Source organism: Ceratosolen solmsi, unplaced genomic scaffold (genome assembly GCF_000503995.2).
Source record: "Ceratosolen solmsi marchali unplaced genomic scaffold, CerSol_1.0 scaffold57, whole genome shotgun sequence".
In the NCBI taxonomy this organism is placed as follows: domain Eukaryota; kingdom Metazoa; phylum Arthropoda; class Insecta; order Hymenoptera; family Agaonidae; genus Ceratosolen; species Ceratosolen solmsi.
Window position 1 is genome coordinate 260,294 of NW_011948427.1, and position 19,461 is coordinate 279,754.

General features: G+C 19.9%; 2 protein-coding genes across 4 annotated transcripts; both read right to left on the reverse strand.

Moving 5' to 3' along the window:
• Positions 1-1,697: 1,697 nt before the first annotated feature.
• LOC105363521 (acylamino-acid-releasing enzyme-like) lies at positions 1,698-9,888 on the reverse strand. The gene is made up of 14 exons (XM_011501251.1): positions 9,875-9,888; positions 9,793-9,821; positions 8,654-8,867; positions 8,363-8,526; positions 7,192-7,220; positions 6,459-6,723; positions 4,761-4,906; positions 3,769-3,940; positions 3,438-3,695; positions 3,094-3,231; positions 2,792-3,012; positions 2,642-2,721; positions 2,228-2,455; positions 1,698-1,907 (listed from the first exon to the last, which is right to left on the reverse strand). Exons 1-14 carry the CDS (start codon positions 9,886-9,888, stop codon positions 1,733-1,735), a joined length of 2,133 nt encoding a protein of 710 aa, XP_011499553.1. The 3' UTR covers positions 1,698-1,732.
• Positions 9,236-16,865, reverse strand: LOC105363378 (glycolipid transfer protein). Of its 3 annotated transcripts, none has more exons than XM_011501045.1 (7): positions 16,690-16,865; positions 16,316-16,371; positions 16,134-16,255; positions 15,181-15,331; positions 15,064-15,119; positions 10,033-10,133; positions 9,236-9,303 (listed from the first exon to the last, which is right to left on the reverse strand). In XM_011501045.1, the coding sequence occupies exons 1-6, from the start codon at positions 16,778-16,780 to the stop codon at positions 10,034-10,036; spliced, it is 576 nt and encodes a 191-aa protein (XP_011499347.1). In that variant the 5' UTR covers positions 16,781-16,865; the 3' UTR covers positions 9,236-9,303; position 10,033. The 3 variants fall into 3 exon arrangements, 2 of the variants coding, with proteins under 2 accessions (XP_011499347.1, XP_011499348.1); XR_912920.1 differs by lacking the exon at positions 9,236-9,303 and adding an exon at positions 10,265-10,493 and having other exon boundaries at positions 10,052-10,133; XM_011501046.1 differs by lacking the exons at positions 9,236-9,303; positions 10,033-10,133 and adding an exon at positions 11,525-11,652.
• Positions 16,866-19,461: the final 2,596 nt, after the last annotated feature.

The following is a 19,461-nucleotide window of genomic DNA, read 5'->3' on the forward strand; positions in this document are numbered from 1 at the left end:
AAGTTTAGGTTGAAGTAAATAGAACATTAAGATTTTAATGATCTAACTTTTCGTTCGTAGTATTACTACTATTAGTATATTACAATTATTATTAGTTGATAAAGTATATATGAAATATTATTTATTCTTGGTTAGTTTTTATAGCTCTTACATAGAAGTATTAAATGAACGATTAAACATTTTTGACTTCACACGTACAGTTTTATCCAGCCACTTAAATACATTCAGAAAAAATTTTGCATATAAATTTTAAATAATGTATTTTAAATAAGATATATTTGAAATTATTATATAAATTGTTTACAAAAGCACTACTAGCTATTTACCGTACTTACAAATATATATATATAACCCTTTTTGTCGTGTTGTTAGATTTCTTTTTACCAAGCAAATTTGTATTTTTTGTGAAATAGTACTCACAATTTTGATAGTATAAATTAAATTTTTTTATTCATTCGATGTACATTTATTGTTATTAAGTTATTTATCTATTATCTCTTATATTAAGTATTAATCTGTAATTAACAGTGATTTATAATTTCTTTTTTATATGTGAATAATAAAAGTTTTATTTAGAATAAAAAATACTCTATAAAATTAATATTCAAATAGATTTTTAATTTTTGTAATTTTCATATATAATTTCATTGCAACAGTTGTAGTTTCTTTTTGTAATAAAAAATATTTCAATTACATAATTACCTTCATAATTTACAATTTTTTAAGATTTTTTGTACAATCATAATTTATTATATTAATTGAATCCATTTTATTTTTTTATTCAATACAGGAATTTTTTATGTAAGTATTCTTTTTTCATTTTTAATTCACATATTTTAGTTACTGCTAATCTTATAAATCTTATAAACTAACATATACAAATAAATATACATATTTATTAATAGATAAATTATTAATATTTCTTAATAGTTAAACACATAAATACCCTTTGATATAATATATACTAATTCTTTTGTGACTATGCAGTTATGAAACCATTGAAAATTTAATTTATGCTAGAAACTTATATATGTCTAAATATTGACCTTTTCAAATTTATAAATTATTTTTGGATAGTGATTTTAATTTACATGTATACATAATTTTGTAAAAATTTTGATTTTGTATACCAATTATTGTTTGATTGATATACTATTAATTTAAGAATGAATAATAAAAAATTAATAATTTCATTATTGTTTTAATAAAAAGGATTTATGTTATTTATAGTTTCATTTAGTGAAAGATTAAAATTGCAGAAAAGAAAAAGATAAGAAAAGGGAGATATAAAAGCCTCATCGTGTATTGGAAAAGATAAAGTGTATATAGCATCTGTATTATGTTTTACTGAATTAAGGCTGAATGAAATCACTACTGTTGGTCTACTATTATTTTAATGAGCAGCTAAAATCTTATTGCAATAGTACGGTATATTTGTATGAGCTTCTCAAACAGAATTCTAAATTCATACATTTTTACAGATATGATAAAAGGTAGTCGGATTTATTTTTATTTAAAGAAGAAATCACTTTTCTAATAAACCCAAATTAGTTCCTATTGCATAAGAATTAAAATAATATAAATATTAAGTGCAATCAGATTTATTAAAACTTGATTTTATACAAAATTAGTCTTGCTATATTTTGATGAGTATTTTTATAATATAAGCCAAAATTTTGTTAGTTTAACAAATTTTTGTAATATTTGGAATCTTAAAAGTATGGCTTTTTATTTATTTACCAATTAAATTATCTTCATCTTTTGTTACTTCTTCTGCTAATACAATAGATTTTGGATCTTCTGGTGTATCACTAATATATTTTAAGAGCCAAAGTGCTGCATTAATCACAAAGTCGATTTCGACTACATCTTTAGCTAACATATGATTATCTTCATATATAAAAAGCCTAAATAATTGAAAATATTTGTTTTTTATATCAAAGATAATATATTAAAACGATTTAATTAAATATCTTATAGTATATCAAATATTAATAATAAAAATGTATTATTTATTTTAAAAAATTTTCATACCTAAAACTAAAAAGAATATTTAAATCTATATTTTAAAAAAGTAAGTAATAATGATAAAATGATTCATTTTATATTTTATTAATATGAAATTTTTAAATTATATATAAATTTTAGATAAAAAAAAATTAATAATTTTATTTACTGCATCAATTAGAAACTATTTTGTATATTTTATTTGATAATAAAAACTCACTTTGATATAACATTGTTTGCAAGTAGTCGATTATACCATAATCTTCCTTGGGAAGCAGGACTTCTCAAATCTTTTGTACCAACAGCAATCATTGTAGGTGCTTTAACTTTATCTGCATGACGAATAGGCGAATGATCGAACATTTTCAAAACTATTTCAGTATACTTTGTTTCGGAAGTTGCTGGGGGTAGCGATTCAAGAAATTGACAGCCAGTATTAGCAGGACACCTACAAATAACATTAATTTATTTTAAATAATATAAATACTTATCCAAAATAATATTTCAATAACAAACTATTTCATAGTTATGTTTACGAATGTATAATATAGTTATTAGTTCTTTCATAAGATTTAAAAATTATTTGCTTAATCATCTAATAAGATCTTTTTTTTTATTAAAAGCCATTTCTTACCAATCTGGAATATCAGTTTCGGTAAACATGGATGGTATATCGATAATAGGAGACCTCATTACAACTGCTCTAAACATGTTCTGTAATAAAATTAATTTGTTTGTATTTAATAATGATTTTAAAAGTAGTATTTATGTGAAAAGTATTTACAGCATGTTGTCCACTTAGGTGAGCGCATAAGAAAGCACCGTGACATAAACCATATAAAGTTACTTTATTTGGATCAATTTGAGAATACTTATGTAATGCTAAGTTCACTGCTGTTACGCAATCAAGTACATCGGTTTCACCAATTCTCCCAGCAAGAAATTGAATATTATTTCCTCCCATACCAGTAGATCCACGAAAATTTATTTGTAAAATTCCAAATCCTTAAAATTAAAAAGCACTGTAAATAAGGTTTAACAATATATATTACATATTTTAAAAATAATTAAAAATATGTAAAATACCCATAAGAGCAAAAATCGCATAATCTATGTTAAACTGATTACAAAATGAATAATGAGGTCCTCCATGTGGTACTACAAGTAAGGGCATGGATTTTTCTGGTGCAACTTTTTCTCCAAAATATGTAAAGTTAAAATCTTCTGTAAGAAATACTTTATTTAAGTATTGAAAAATTATTTATTTACATATAAATTCAATTAAAATAGATCTCAGAATTGTAATCGACAAGCATTAATTTAAAATTATTCATAATTTTAACGTTTTAAAAAATTCCGTATTATTAATTTTTTTTAATTTAAATAAAAATACAATTTGTACTGATAATTTAGTACATGTATGTACTTACTAATAGATTCACTCGTTTTGTAGACAAACTCAGTATGTTCATACATGAGATTTTGACTGTTTGGTATATCAAGTGGGCTTGTACAGTTATACAAGTTCAAATGTCCAACATTTTCTAAAGAAGGATCGAATTTTCCAACTACCAATTGTGGTGGTTGAATAATGGAAAATCTTGTAAATACTACACGATTTTTTCTAACATCTAAAACACTTAAACTACTTCCATCTGGATTTTCTATTTCAGTCACCATTTTAGATTCTACAATGCAAATGTATTAAAATTTATTAATTTATTATCAAAGATAATAAATTGTATAAATTCAATTATTTACCCAAATTAACGACATATGATTTTATGTTTGATCTTTGAGGTGTACTAAGAAATAAATATTGTGAATCATTACTCCAACAACGCTTAGGAATAGTTTGACCATAAAACCCATAAAATTTTTTATCATTTGCAATAATTATACATTTGTTTACCAAGTCAACTACGACATCAGGCTAAGAAGAATAATATTAATAAATATTATTTTTCATTTTGTAACGGTTTAGTTTTTTAGTATACGCTACATTGAAATAAATGAAGCAGGTAAACTTTACATTATTAAAAACAAATGTGTATGTAAAATTTTTAATCAAATTTCGATTGAAATATTAAACAATTAAAAAAGTTAAATAAAAAATATTTTGACATGTTAATGCTTTACAATGACAATGTATCAATATGAAATTGTATTAAAGACATGAATCATCATTTACTATATATAAAGTATCATTTATTTATAAATTGGGAATTGAATTATATTTTATTTATATTATGTATTTATTTTTCATTTAAATAATTATTTACAGTAAATTGGAAATTCGTTATATTATAACTATATTTATTAACTAAATTGATATGATATTTATTTTTCTTATATTCTTATTTCTGTATAAGTTATAATTATAAAATTAAACACGATAAATAACAATAGATTGTTAAAATTTTTAGTGTTTCATGAAGAAATGTAATATATTCTACAAAATGTTTAAACTAAGATATAAAATAATATAGTCAAAGAAGTTTTTAAATTACAATCAATTTATTAAGTCGTCTATTTAATCAATTCTACTAAAAAAATATTCTTTTAAATATTTAAAATGTAGTATTAAATTATGATTTTACAAAAAAAAAATATATATATATTATTATTATTATTATTATTATTATTTAACATAATTAGTTTAAATCTTACCACCTTATTTTCATAAATCTTATAATATATAAATTTAATATAAAAAAAATTATTTTATATCAAAAGTATTAAATGAAGCTTACGGTTTCAACTTCATCCCATTTTATATGCATAAGTCTTTGAACGTTGTGATGAGGTTTATCAATGTCTCGCTCTAACCAAATAAGATGCTTTCCATCAGGACTGAATTGCGGTGTTTTACAGGCTTTATCTGGACCAGTTAATTTACCTTTAATTGTACCAATAATTGTATTATATTTTTAATATAATATACTTTTAACATTAATCGTTTTAAATTCCTTTATTGATAATAATTCATTATTCTTTCAGACTAATTAAAAACTTTATACTATTAATTATTTCATTTAATTTAAACGTAATGGAGTGTTAAAACTTATCATAAAAATATTAATATTGATTTGTTATTAGTCATTATTTACTAAGTGTGTAACTCATTACTATATATGCAAATTTAGAACGTAATAATAAATATATAAATCAACAGTTTCAAATATTAACATATTTGAAATATTTTGTAAAATGAAATTAACAATTTATTTCAAAATATAACTTAAATAATAAATTAATTTAATTTTCATATGTAAATTGTTTATTTGAATATGTATTTTTTATATGTAAATAAGTAAATTATTTATTTTATATGTATTTTCATTGGTAAATACATATTTGAAAGAATATTTCAATGTTTAATAGTAATATTTAATCATTTGTAAATATATCATCATTTTTCATATAACAATCTAAGATATTTTACAAAGAAACAAATGTAATAAAACTATTAATAAATAATTAATTTTCTTCGCCTCAAATGTAAAATTCGGGATACAAAATAATTAGACAACATTTCATTTGATACGGTATAAAAAAAATAACAAAATGAATAATATATTGAATTTTATTGATTATATTTTGATTCTCATAAATGATTCTTAAGAGAACTGTATTTTCAATAGAATAAAAATTCGAGTTAAATGTAATTTACGTTATTGTTAAATTAAAAAAAAGATGCTTACATTTTCGAATGTAAAAATTTAATTGTTACTAAATGTGAAATAATCTTAATTTTAGACATTCTACTCGAGCAAATTAGAAAAGATTATATATATATATATATATATATAATAACCATTGATCAGCATTTATATTCACTAAACAGAAAAAATTTATTTATGTATAAAAATTACATAAAAATATCTAGTATACAACTATTTTAAAAAGCTGCTTTAATCCATAAAAGTCGATATTATTTTAATATTCTATATTTTAACAGCATAATTATATATTCAATTATTAATTATACTTGAATGTATATAATTTGAAATCGCTTTCTATCAATGAATACATGCAATTATATCAATCACCTATCTTATTAGATAATTTAATGCTGATATTCAATTAAATATTACATTAAATAAATTAGCGTATATTGATTTAAGAAACACTCTAAATAATTGCAATTAAACAGAATTTATAAGTCTACTTTTTAGAATGTGAAAATTCGAGTTTAAATTATTGTATTAGTAAAACTAAACAAAAACAATGTTTTGTAATATTTGCAAAAACAGTTTGATTTCTAAAATACCATCAACGAACACGCTAGAATCTTAGTGCAAGATATTTATTTTTATTAATATAATTATATTAATCTTTACTATCTCAAATTTATATGTATTTTTAATTTTGGAATGTATAAAATATAATTCAATTAGTAATAAGTATTATATACAAATAATGAATATTTAATAACATTTTTTTCTTACGAAACTCTGCTCCTTTTAGTAGAAAGATATATGATTCCCTATTACTGCATCCAAATCGACCAAGATATCGAGGGTAAAGTTTGTAAGCTACACCTACAATACATTCACCATTTGGAGTCCAAATAACCTCAGCGGGGAAATAATCATGTGGAATAAAAGGTAATGGAAGCAAAGTGTCTTTTACAATATTTAGAATTATAATTACAGATTGGTGTTTCCCTTCTAATTGTTCACCCCAATCTGATTTATAAACATATTCTGTACCCTGAATAGTAAGAGATTTTTTAAACTTAATTTTCAGTAATTCATTAAATATTAATTATATAATCAAATTAAATATATAATCAAAATTATATAAACATTAATAATTAATAATTATGAATTTAACAAAATAAACAAATTTTTTATACTAAAAATTAAAATTGTTTTTGAGTATTTTCCGAAATGTTATAATAAAACTATAATACCTTAAGTGTGTTAAAAAATTATAAATTTTGTTTAGATAAGAATAAATAGTAATCACAAATTTTCTTAAAAATTCAATTTAGAAAATATAGTAATTTAATAACTGGTTTGCATAGTATACGACGAAGTTTTAATAGAAAATTACCTTAGAAAAATAATATTTTTTAACTTATTTTAAGTGTACAAAATATAAACATTTATATATGTATACACAGTCTAACTTTTTTATTTCTTTTTAATTTGTATTTGTAAACGCTAATTTCCTTACCCGTTCCGGTTCTTCTTCATTTTCTTGAACTGAAATTTTATATTTAGATTTTTGTTTATAAAATGGCTCACTTTTACGCAATTTCTTTTCAGCTATATACATCAGTTTTGTATTATCGGGTGACCATTGGAAGGAACTAAAAATATCTAAAAACTCATTATTCACTCATAGTTAATGCAACAATATAGTTGATTTAAATATCACATACGTACATAAATGAAAAAATATATACATATATAATATAAAATATATACAAATATAATACAAACATTTATAATTACACTTTTTACAAAAAATATGTTGAAATAATGATAATGATTCAATTTATTATGATGTATTTCTATATATTTTAACAATTAATAGATATTTACATTTTTTTCATACAATTTCACAAAATTGAATGAAAAAATTGAAAGTAAATTGCAAATATGTAATTTAGTTTAATGTTTAAATGATCCGTTGTGAAAATATTGAATATTAATTTTTTTATACAATAATTGAGTAAAATTAAAAATATTAAAATTCATATAAAAATTATTTTGTAATCATCATATTTACAGAACAGATAATACAAAACCATATAATTATGGTATATAACAATATGGTATACAATATAGTTATGATAAATAAAAATTGACTTTATTTAAAATTCTTACATTTATTTGCACAATTATTCATTATAGTAAATCCGGTATATTGTGTTAAATAAGTGTTTATGTTAATATAGTAAATGATTAAATCCTTAAATCATGCTGCATTTCAAAGTATATTAATTTAAAATGACGAAATAACAATCATTTTCTCGTTTTTAGAAATTATTATAGAATATTTTCTTTCCTGAGATCAAAATATAAATTTTGTTAATATTTATTATTAATTAATATCAATGTTACGATTGTTGTTAGTTGGTATATAAAATATTTGAAAATTAAGATATACTAGTAGTTAGATGAAATTTAACAAAATCATATATTCGTATTGTTCAAAATTATATTATTAAATTATAATAATATTATTTGTGAAATAAGTAAAATATGTATATCATAATAAATACAGTAACTAATTTCATTATAATATATTTTATATAAATACATATTAATACATATGTACGTATAATACACATAATTTTTTTACTTTTTATAATATTTAATAAAATATAACTAATTCTTACTGTCAGTATAAATTTGTCCATGTGCATCGTAAGCGGTTAAATCATATGTCTTAATTAGATGTTGTCTATCCCAAATTTCTATAAACTGTCTAGATTTGCCATCAATTATAACTTCTCTTAAGATTGCTTTCAATTTTTCATTTTCCGATGAAGCTGATAAAAGTCTTAAATATCATAAAAATATTCATTTTTTATTGTATATAAACTGTTATTATTATTATTTATTTAATTATTTAATTATAATAATGATCTTAAACATAAAATAGATGAAGGTTATAAATGTATACTGACTCAGAAGTAACATCTACAGGAAAACTTTCAACAAGTGGCTGTAAATCTGCATCTAGATTAAAATCCTGAGTGAATTTTTGTTTTATGTTTCTTTCTAAATTTCTTTGTGCCCATACGCTTTGAATTGATATTCCATTTCTCGCTATAGAAATTATTCTAGCAGATATTAGACTTGGATTTTGACTTAAACGCTTATAAAGTTTTAAGATTTTTTCTATCTATAAAGCAATATTTTATAATTTATTGTATTAAAAAAAAATCTAAATATTTATTAGATAATAATAAGTAATAAAATATATAAATATTTATAAGAAACAATTATTATAGTATATAATTTGAAATTAATTAAATATTTTCTTGATTTACTGGTAAATATAAAAATTAATTTGAATGTACAAAATAATAAACAATTTATAAAAAAGGGATTATCAAATTCAAATAATAACATTTAGGAAATTAATAAAATTAATTTAATTATATAAATGATATAAACATAAAGACTAGTACATATATTAATTTGAATATTATAAATGAATACTAATCAAATTTATTTATAAGTTTTTCAATTAAAAATTATAAAATTACCTCATCATGATTTTGGGTTGGCTGGTTCATCACTTCTGTTCCAGATTTTATCACTGTCGCTATTACTAATATTATTATTTAATTTATTGTAAATTATATTATTTTTACATAAATAAAATAATAATTATTAAGTAGTATTTTATAAATTCATGTCAAAAATAATATAATTGTATATTGAAGATTATATAACTGATTAATAATTAAAAGAATTAAAATAAATATTTTAGATTTTTAGAAATTATATTCATCTTTTTTTTCTTATATGAAATATAAGTTATTATTTATAATTTCTATTTACTATAATATATTAAGTTACTTTAATTTTCAGGAGTACAAGTATTTTTTAATTTGATACTATAACAAAGTAAAGTGTTAATTATAGTATTAATAATATATAACTATAAATACTTTGAAGTAATAATGAATACATTATTATAAAAAATACTGAATAATTTGAAGTAATATTACGTGATATAATATTTGAATAATTATTAAAAATATACAATTTAATGTTCTAAACAATATATGTAATTTTACAATATTTTACATTATACTTAAAGTTTTAAGCAGTATTGAAAGATAACTATAATATTTTAGAATTCATATATTATTAATTAATATTTTAAATATTTGAGCAATAATACAAGCATTATTATAATGATTTTCAAATGGCAGTTAAGTTACGTAAGTTTTATGAGAATATAAATTTTATAAAGACAAAATGTAAACCATTATTAAATAAGCGTATATTAAATTATTGATATTACTTTTATATAATTTTAATATGTACTTACTTTATATACGGTAATGGTTGATCTTTACAAAAATCCAAATAGTTGTATGAACACGTCCAATCCACAGTAAACTTATATAACTATTAATAAGTAAATAAAATCTGTAATATAAAAATGTGCAAAATTTAATTTATTCAATAGCTACTATATATAATTATATAAGATATATAATTATAATATAGCTAAAATTATTAGGACTTGGAATATATGTAATTAATGAGGATTCAATTACACGTCGTGAATAATTACGGATATCTGATTGAGCTTTCCGATTCTGAGCGAGATGTGAAGGTTTGCAATTATAAGGCCTAGATAAATACCAATAGTTGGGTCACTGACTTCTAATGATTCGACTGCTGTTTGGCAGCTCTATTCAATGCAAAATTTTCTAGGCATGTAACATTTTAAGCTCTTAAGAAATGTTTCTCCCTTACACTTATACAAACAAATAAAACTGCTAGCTGGAAATAATAATGAAGAATATGGTCTTTAACATGACATATATAGTTATTACCTCATTAATTTTTATAACACATTTGAAGTATTTTAGTAAAATGCAATATGTATAACCATATCTTTAATTATTTTTTATAAAACTTTTCTCATATTGAATTTTTCATCGAGTAAAAATTATATACTATATTTAGGCATTAGATGATGCAACCGTTTATAGTTCTTATTAATGTTTCAATTTTAGAAACATGCGAAATTGACAAAACATATAGAAATATTAAATGTAAAATCTATGTATTGAATTGGTTTAAAATGAATGAGATAATTATGTAAATTCTTTAAATATATTACCTACCACATTCATTTAATAAATTTTTGACATTAATGTAGTAATGTAAATGTATAATTTTAGCTTTTTTGAGGTTTTTATTAAAATACTGATTATCACTACATTTGATAAATAAATATTTTGGAAAACAATTTTCAGTTTTGAATGGATTTTTAATTGATATAATTGTATTTATAATGAATTTATGAGTTTCTTAATACAAATTCTTGCAATAACTTAAAAAATATTGTTTATAAAATTGTTATAAAAAAAGTTTGTTTAATTAATATTGTTATATTATTATATTCAAAATTTAGTTCTTTGTTATATATGTTCCAAATGAATACATTCCTTATTTTCATTAGCCGCATTACTATCAACCATTCATTAATCGTAACTGATGAATTAGACTTGTAATATCAGCAGTATAATAAAATTAAATAATTAAGTAAATGATTATATTTATACTGTAATAAATCTACAGTTAATCTATTTGAAATAAATAAAATAAAATACAGTTAATCTAACGCATGCTACTAAAATAGTAGCTAATAAATTTATAAAATAATTAAATTGCTGATAATATGAAATAAGTTTTTAATTTATTATAGTATGAAAACCTATAATTGAAATGTATTTATGTACAAAAAATATTACTGATTAAAATAGAAATGTTAATTTAAAACAATGAATAAATTAATTTGCTTTTACCATTATACATCAATAAAATAGATTTTATAATTCTATTATTTATACTTTTGAGATGTTGCAGGCATCCTTATTGAAATTGCGTGCGTTCAAGAGGCATAAATTTAGAGTTCGAATTCCATTGCACATAGCTGAAATTGTTTAATATTCGTGTCTTCATTTTCTTCATCGGATATTATGTATTCAAATATTATTTTATTTAAAAAATAGTTTTTAAAAATACAATAATTATTCTTATTAATTTAATCTTTTAATGCTGATTCATTTTTATTATAAAAATTGAAAATTTTATAATTTGTTATAACTATGATTCTCTAAGATTATAAGAAAGTAAAAATTTAATTTATGCGTTATATAAATTACAAATCTATGTACACATGATAATTGAATAGGTTTTTATCTGTATATAATTTCAATTAACATATAAGCTAATATATTAATAAATCTATTTTTATTTTAAAATTCAACACTATTTATATTTATATATTTATAATTACGTATGCCTGTTTTAATTGAAATGTTTTCTAAATGAATATATAGAAATTTAATATAATTCATAAAAAAGTAATTGATTAACAATAATATTAAATAAGGGTATTTCTTTATTATCTTAATATATCTTAATATGAGCATCTTGTAATTGACAAAATATTTAAATGTTACAATATTTGTTTTTTTGAATAAATTGTTGCTGAGTAAATAGAATGAAACTAATAATTTCACTTAAAATTATGTTTGATATTAAATAAAATGTATTAATTTGAATTTTACGCATTTATCTAATTTACAGGTTATACAATGAAGAAAAATGTGAGATAATAAATTCTAACAAAACTATTTAATTCAATGTAAAAGTTAATATTAACATAATTGAATATTTATGATTCTGGAATATCAAAGAAACAGTAATAATGTTATAAATGTAATATGTATTTAAATATTCCTTTTTATGGTAGCTAATATTTTTTAAATGTTTCTGAAATTTTATTTATAAAATTTAAAAATTTATTTATAAAGTAAATCTTTCTGCAGTACTTTATTAATTAATGTTTATTTCATACAAATAACTCATTTAAACTGATGTAAATAGTATGTTGACATGCACTTATATATTAAGAATGTATAACTTAAAGACAGCTTTAGAAACATTAATATTAAACCTGATATTACATAAATTAAAGTAAGATTTTGTAATAAATAAAAAATGCATTTAGAAATTTGTATTTTATATGTCAATCATAAAAAAGTACAGGTTTTAATTATTTTTATTCACCTAAATATAAAATTTAATAGTATTTACATATTGAAATTACATGACCTTTGTTTAAAACCTTCAATTTATAAAATAATATAAAATATTTTCAGATTCATCTTCTAGATGGCAGTAGTTATGCTTTAACATTTTATTGCTTTGGAGGTAGTCAAATATAAATAAACACGAAAGAAAAATGTATTTTTTTCTAAATTAAAAACTTGATGGTCGATGTAGTTTTAAGCCATGTGGAAATGTTCAATTATTAATGCTACAAATCATATTTTTCCTGGATTATCTTGCCATGATAGAAGAAAAGAATTTTATGATACAAGTGTGTAATTAACTTAAAAATTTTTTTTTAAATTATTGGTAATATTTCTAAATTTATAGTAACGTGTGGAATTTCTATCTTTCCAAATTAAATTTGTTTAAGAATATTGTCGAATATAATATATTTAATTTATCTTTTCAATTATTAATTAAATTGTGTTATATTTACGTTGATTAAATTTATAATTTTTGCATATTTTATTGTATAGGAAACAAAATCAAATCAAGTTTGGCACTGCAAATTGGACTTTATTTAAATGTACATTATTTACCTATATGGATGTTTATTGTCTTATATTATTTGAATGGAAAGGTAATATTTTTACTTATTCAGTTAAATTTTTGTAATATCCATGTTCATATAATTTAAAAATAAAAGGTATATAAATACGTATTAAAATTTATTGATAAAAATTTATTAGTAAATATTTTTATCTAATATCTTATTACTAGTATGATAGTTTATCAGGAGTTTATAAATTTGTCTGGATTGCTATTACTCTTGCTGTAATCATTTTGGAATTTATACGTCTTTACCTAGGATATTTAGGAAATCTTGGTGAAAAAGTAAGTAAAAAAAATTTATATATAGTGTATATAGTATAGTGTAACAAAAATGATTCCAAAGTACTATATATGAAAATTCTTGTTATTTCAAATAAGGAATTTGTAAACAATTATGATTTTAATTTTTAAACCTTTTGATAAAAAAATGTAAAAATATTTTGTATTCCAATTCTTACACATGTTTTAAAAAATTATTAACAATTATTGTATATTAATAATAAAAAGAACTACAATTTTTGTGAAATAAAAGTTTCGAAAATTAGATATTAATATCAGTGTTTTTCAGTATTAATTATGAATAAATAATATTATGATAATGAGTTTAAATTATTAAATAGATATATATTTTAAATTAAAAATTTGATCACTCCATCACAATGTTGCGACAGCTCAAATGAAAAAATATATAATATTTGTAAAATTAAGATAATTGGGATTAATATCTAAAATATTAAAAAAAAAATTCCATTAATGTTTAAAATTCAATATTAACTTGTGTGATAAAGTATAATAATTAATTAATAATCTATACTTAAATGTTCGATCAAAACTATAAATTATATTTTTATAAAAGTTTTAATCTTTCAATAATAAGTAGTTTTTGAGAACGATATTTAAAAAATGTATCTATATTTAAAATTTACATAATTATATAAATCATTTAATGACTCTAAATATATTTGAAAAGTCATAGATTTAATGTTAAAATTAAATTGAAATCTTCACTTTTTGTGTAAATATTAATTATATTACAAATTATATACTACAAAAAACATTTTAAATCCTTACAGAGAATTAATTTAATGTTTAAAACAATAAAGAATAACAAAATATTTGATTATTAAATTGAAATTGAATGATAATTCAAAAACAGATACATAAAATTCTAGTTTTTTATTTCAGATACCAGAATTAGCAAGCTTTTGGATTATTTCTACACTTCTTCAGTTTCCACTAGAAATATTTTTAGTTTTTGATCAAAATTCAGAAAATGATTTAAATGAAAAACTATTTAATGGAATTGCATTAACATTTTTACTGATAGAAATTTTAACTGGTACACTTGCTTTAAAACAGTCAGCTGATCATCATGCTAAAAGATTCTATATAGCACAAATGTATGAAATTGAAGACTCAATAAAATAATAAAAAGTAATATTGTAGATTACACTTGATTAGTAAATTGAATATAATGTAATATAAAAATGTAATATCAATTTTCATGTACTATTAGGTAATATACAATTTTAATAAAATTAAATATAATCAAACTAAATTACTTTCTAAATCATGTTCTTGATAAAGTGCTTTAAGAATTACTATATTTACTTTCAATCGGTTAGAAAATCTATGCATGGTTTTGATTATAATTTCTTGTTTTATATCATACCCATTGGCGATTGATTGTAGTATTTGAGAACGTGTCGGCATCATACGAGCTAAAAGCTGAAAATCATACAATTAATAAACTGATAGTGGTGATATTTAAATTCTTTATTACACGTACCCCATACAGTTGTTGAGATATATATCCATGATATGGTTCCAAAGTTAATTCATAAGATTTGTTGAGGCATGCTACAAGATCTTCAGAACCTTTACCCGATTCAAAATCATTAACTATACTTTCAAAAAATAATTGAATCATATGTAATCCTCTGTAATATTTTAATCATAAATTTAATTTACACACAGAAAAAGAAATTATTTTCTTAGAAATGCTTATTTTATATTCATTATTATTAAACATGAGAAAACAATTTCAATAAATTTTTTGTAATTTTATAGCAATTTTAACATTAATATTTTTATTTTGTATTGTTTAGTTGTTATTGTGAAAATAAGGAATAAAATTAAATTATAAAATTGAATCACAATTAGGATTACAATTATGAATAGAATTATGATACAAAATGATTTTTTATTGCAAATTTACATTTTTTATGTATTTGGTAACAAATACACTTATGGTTTTATTTCATTTTTTAGTTATTTGAGTGATATTTTAAATATTTATATTTATTATAATCAATACGTAATTCAGCTATAAATATTTCTTTTCTTTTTACACAGATTAAAGTAATTAGTATAATAAACTTTTAATTTTATAAAACTATAAATGTATTTTTAATCGTTATAAATTCAATGTTATAAATCAAATGTAATGATATAATATTCTTTGATCAATCGAAATTTTATTTCAAATTGATCCTTTTTTTAATGATTTTTTATAAAACGTTATCACCTTATTTGAAATTAACAATGCTTTTTCAATAATTCAATAAAAATATAATATTTAAACATAATCCCAAATTTATTGTTATAATAATAAACCTTATCATCAATTAATACAGTACAAAAATCATTTCATATTAAGTTATGATAAAAACTAAACAGTATAATTAATAATTGGTTATTAATTTTTAAACAAGTTTTTGAATAATAAGTAGAAATATTGACCTTCCTAACCACAATAACGCATCAATAACAGTACGGCTTTCCACTTCATTTTTTTGTTCTATTATTATTTTTTGTAAGGTTGAATAATTTTTACGATTAAGATTAAATATCTTTGCTATTTTCTGTGAAAATGATGGTTCATCATGTACATATAAAAAGATTTATAACTGATATTTACTTACATCAATATTTACTTGTAAATTATGTTTAACAGGCATGAACATTTTTCCACAATAATCTAATAAAATGATGTATATTATGAAAATTATTATATATCATGTAAATAGTTAATTGTTAATTTTTTATAATTTAAAAACGTGACTATTAATGGTGTGATACTGCTTCTTGATTTATTTATGTAAATATGTTATTAATAAAACTTTTTAAAGCATTACAACTTATTCAAGTCCTAAGAATTTTTACCTTTTAAAATTAATTCTTTTCAGAATTAAGTTGTAAGTAAAAATAAAATAATGTATACATTTATCGAATAAAATAATTAACATGGTTGAACTTGTTTATCATTTGCGTTTCTTAGTCAATCATTAAAATATACCGAGAATTCTAATCACTCCTCTTGAAGCTGTCAAAAAATCTTTACTAGATATTTCACCATTGATTGGCTCTGGGAACATGGGTAAATTCATTCTATTCGAGTAGAAATTTGTATTTTTAATCTTTGACGTTTCTTAAGATTGATATGCTGAACGAGGTTAATCATACAAACAAATGAAAAAATCAAAACTGTACACTTAATGCATATGATTTAATCATGTACAATTTCATTAGTAAGAATAGTATTAGAATATATAAAAAGTATTTTTATCAATTCCTTTTACTTTCAAATTCTTTTGTGTATATTAAATAGGGTGATTATAAAAAAGTATATTTTTATTATTTTATATATTTTCAATATTAAATTATGTAATTACATTATTATATTTGAAATAATCAATAATATCTAAAATATCTAAAATAAAGTTGAATATTTGATGTATTCTAGTATTTTAAATTAGAAACGAAAATATTAATTGGTTATTGTACATATTTTTGTTTAAAAATTTAAATATATCACGATTGCTGTAATTATTCTCTAAAAAGAATTTTAATTTCTATTATATTAAAATTTAAAAAATACATATGGACATTTGAAAATATTTATTTATAGAAAATAAATATTCATTTATTATAATTTTTATATATAAAAAGTAATAGTATAATTTTGTTTAAAATATTACAAGTTTTAAAGCTTTGTTAGACATTTTATATATGTTGTAATTTTAAACAAATTAAATTATCATTAAATACTGATATTGTACTAGTTTTAATATTTTGTATTTTAATATAATGAGTAATAGAAAAACAATGTTTTTTTACAAAATATCATCAAAAATATTGTCGATTTTGATCTATTAAAATTATTATCTTGTTCGGAATAAATTATTTATTTACGAAAGTATTATTTTATAATTTGGAAAAATAAATTTTTAGCATAAATCATAGGTATATCAGAATTTTCAAATTTCTTTTTAAATTCTATTGTATAGTTTAATTTTTAATTTAACATAGATGAATATTTTAGATTGGAAATTGACATTTTCTTTTGTACGGCAGAGTAAGCCCGTATTGACAGACATTACATTTATTTCATGCTTTTGAATCTCTGCTTTTTTATTCATATTTTGACAAAAATACATTATTACCTCTAATTTGTGCTTATTAACCAATGATTTCGTATTTTGATGCATGATTACTATTCATTATCTCATATCTCATTACACGTATGCTCAAGTGATTTTATTTTTACATCTATAATATCATGACATAAAGAATGAAGAACATAATATAATACACATAATTATAATTTAATGATAATTTAAAAATATTTTGATTCCATTACTTAGTTAAAATTAATAATTTCCTACTAATTCCTATGATGATTAAAATAAAATTTTGTTTTATGTAATTTTCTTTAATTTTGTTGCTCATATCTCCTTTTTCTATATTTCATTTGTATTATTTATCTTCTGTTATTGTTGGTTGGACAGTTTACATTTTATTTTTATTATGTTGTGCAATTATATTATTAGTATTAAGGTTTCCAGGGGTAAAGGAATCTGTCTTTTTTCTTTATTTTTTACTTTTAAATCTACTCCATATTTTATGTACATTTGGTTATGTCATAATATTTAATGTGTACTCTTATTCACAACTGCACATATTTCAACGTGAAATTCACATTTCCTATAAATTTTATAATTTAATTCGATTAACTAATTAATAATTTTTGAACCCTTAATTTCTACTATAATTATAGTATTATTTTAACTCTTTAGAATTATTATTTGGTAATTAATAATTTTAATAATTATTCTCTAAACTTTACATCCATCTAATAAATATATGCAATCTATTACATATCAAATGTTAAATAAAAGTAGTAAAGTGTTAATATCTTACTCTTAACATTGTATATCAATTGCTTGTTGCAGTGATATAGGCACTGAATTTTATTGTAATGAATGATGTTTAATGTTAAATATTATTTAATAATTGTAATTAATATGAATTCTTATTAAGAATAGGAGAGAGACAACCTCTAATTTTTTAATGATATAGTTGTGTCTAAAATTTTTCTTTTTAGTCTTGTAAGGTAATGGGATGTTTGCATTATTTAGTTATTTATTTTGAAATGATGAATCATGATTTGTATTTACATATTTGTGATATAATTTAAGCTGCTAATATACGTTGGTCATTACAGACTTTTTATTATAAGATTTCTATATTAAGATTTTACTATAAATGGAGAAAATTATTAATAAATAAATTTATTTATTTATTATTAATAAATTAATCTTTCCCCTGTATTTTAAAATAAATTATTGTAAGAGTATGTAATAATAAACTATTGAATTAACTTTATTAGTAATAGCATTTATCATAAGAATAATCATTCTTGTTATGTAGAAATTTTTAAACATTATAAAATTACTATTAATTTCAATTATTAGGTATTACTTTTTATTTTTTATATTAATGATGTTCAATAATATATTCTTTTTTTGAACAGTAATTCAGTTTCTGCAAAAATCTTTTTATGGTTGCTGTATTATTACACCAAAATTTGATGACCATCTTAAAACAAGCTTATGAAAGTAAAATGAACGAAATTGTACTAAGTGTCCAAATATATTTAATTTAAATTTGTTATACAATTTATATTATTTGCTAAACATTATTTGTTTATAATATGTTTGTTATATTATTTATAACATTTAAAAATATTCTGAAAAGTAGAATATTGAATAGTATACAAAAATACATT

Coding starts and splice junctions, on each gene's coding strand:
- LOC105363521 (XM_011501251.1), bottom strand. Junction 7,221..8,362: donor TGGACAAATTTATACTGACA/GTAAGAATTAGT, acceptor ATAAAATTTCAG/TTCAAGAAAATGAAGAAGAA. Junction 1,908..2,227: donor GCAAACAATGTTATATCAAA/GTGAGTTTTTAT, acceptor TCAATTATTTAG/GCTTTTTATATATGAAGATA.
- LOC105363378 (XM_011501045.1), bottom strand. CDS start 16,780: ATGAATTTACCCATGTTCCCAGAGCCAATCAATGGTGAAATATCTAGT. Junction 16,372..16,689: donor AGGAGTGATTAGAATTCTCG/GTATATTTTAAT, acceptor TCATTTTATTAG/ATTATTGTGGAAAAATGTTC. Junction 16,256..16,315: donor ATTTACAAGTAAATATTGAT/GTAAGTAAATAT, acceptor TCATTTTCACAG/AAAATAGCAAAGATATTTAA.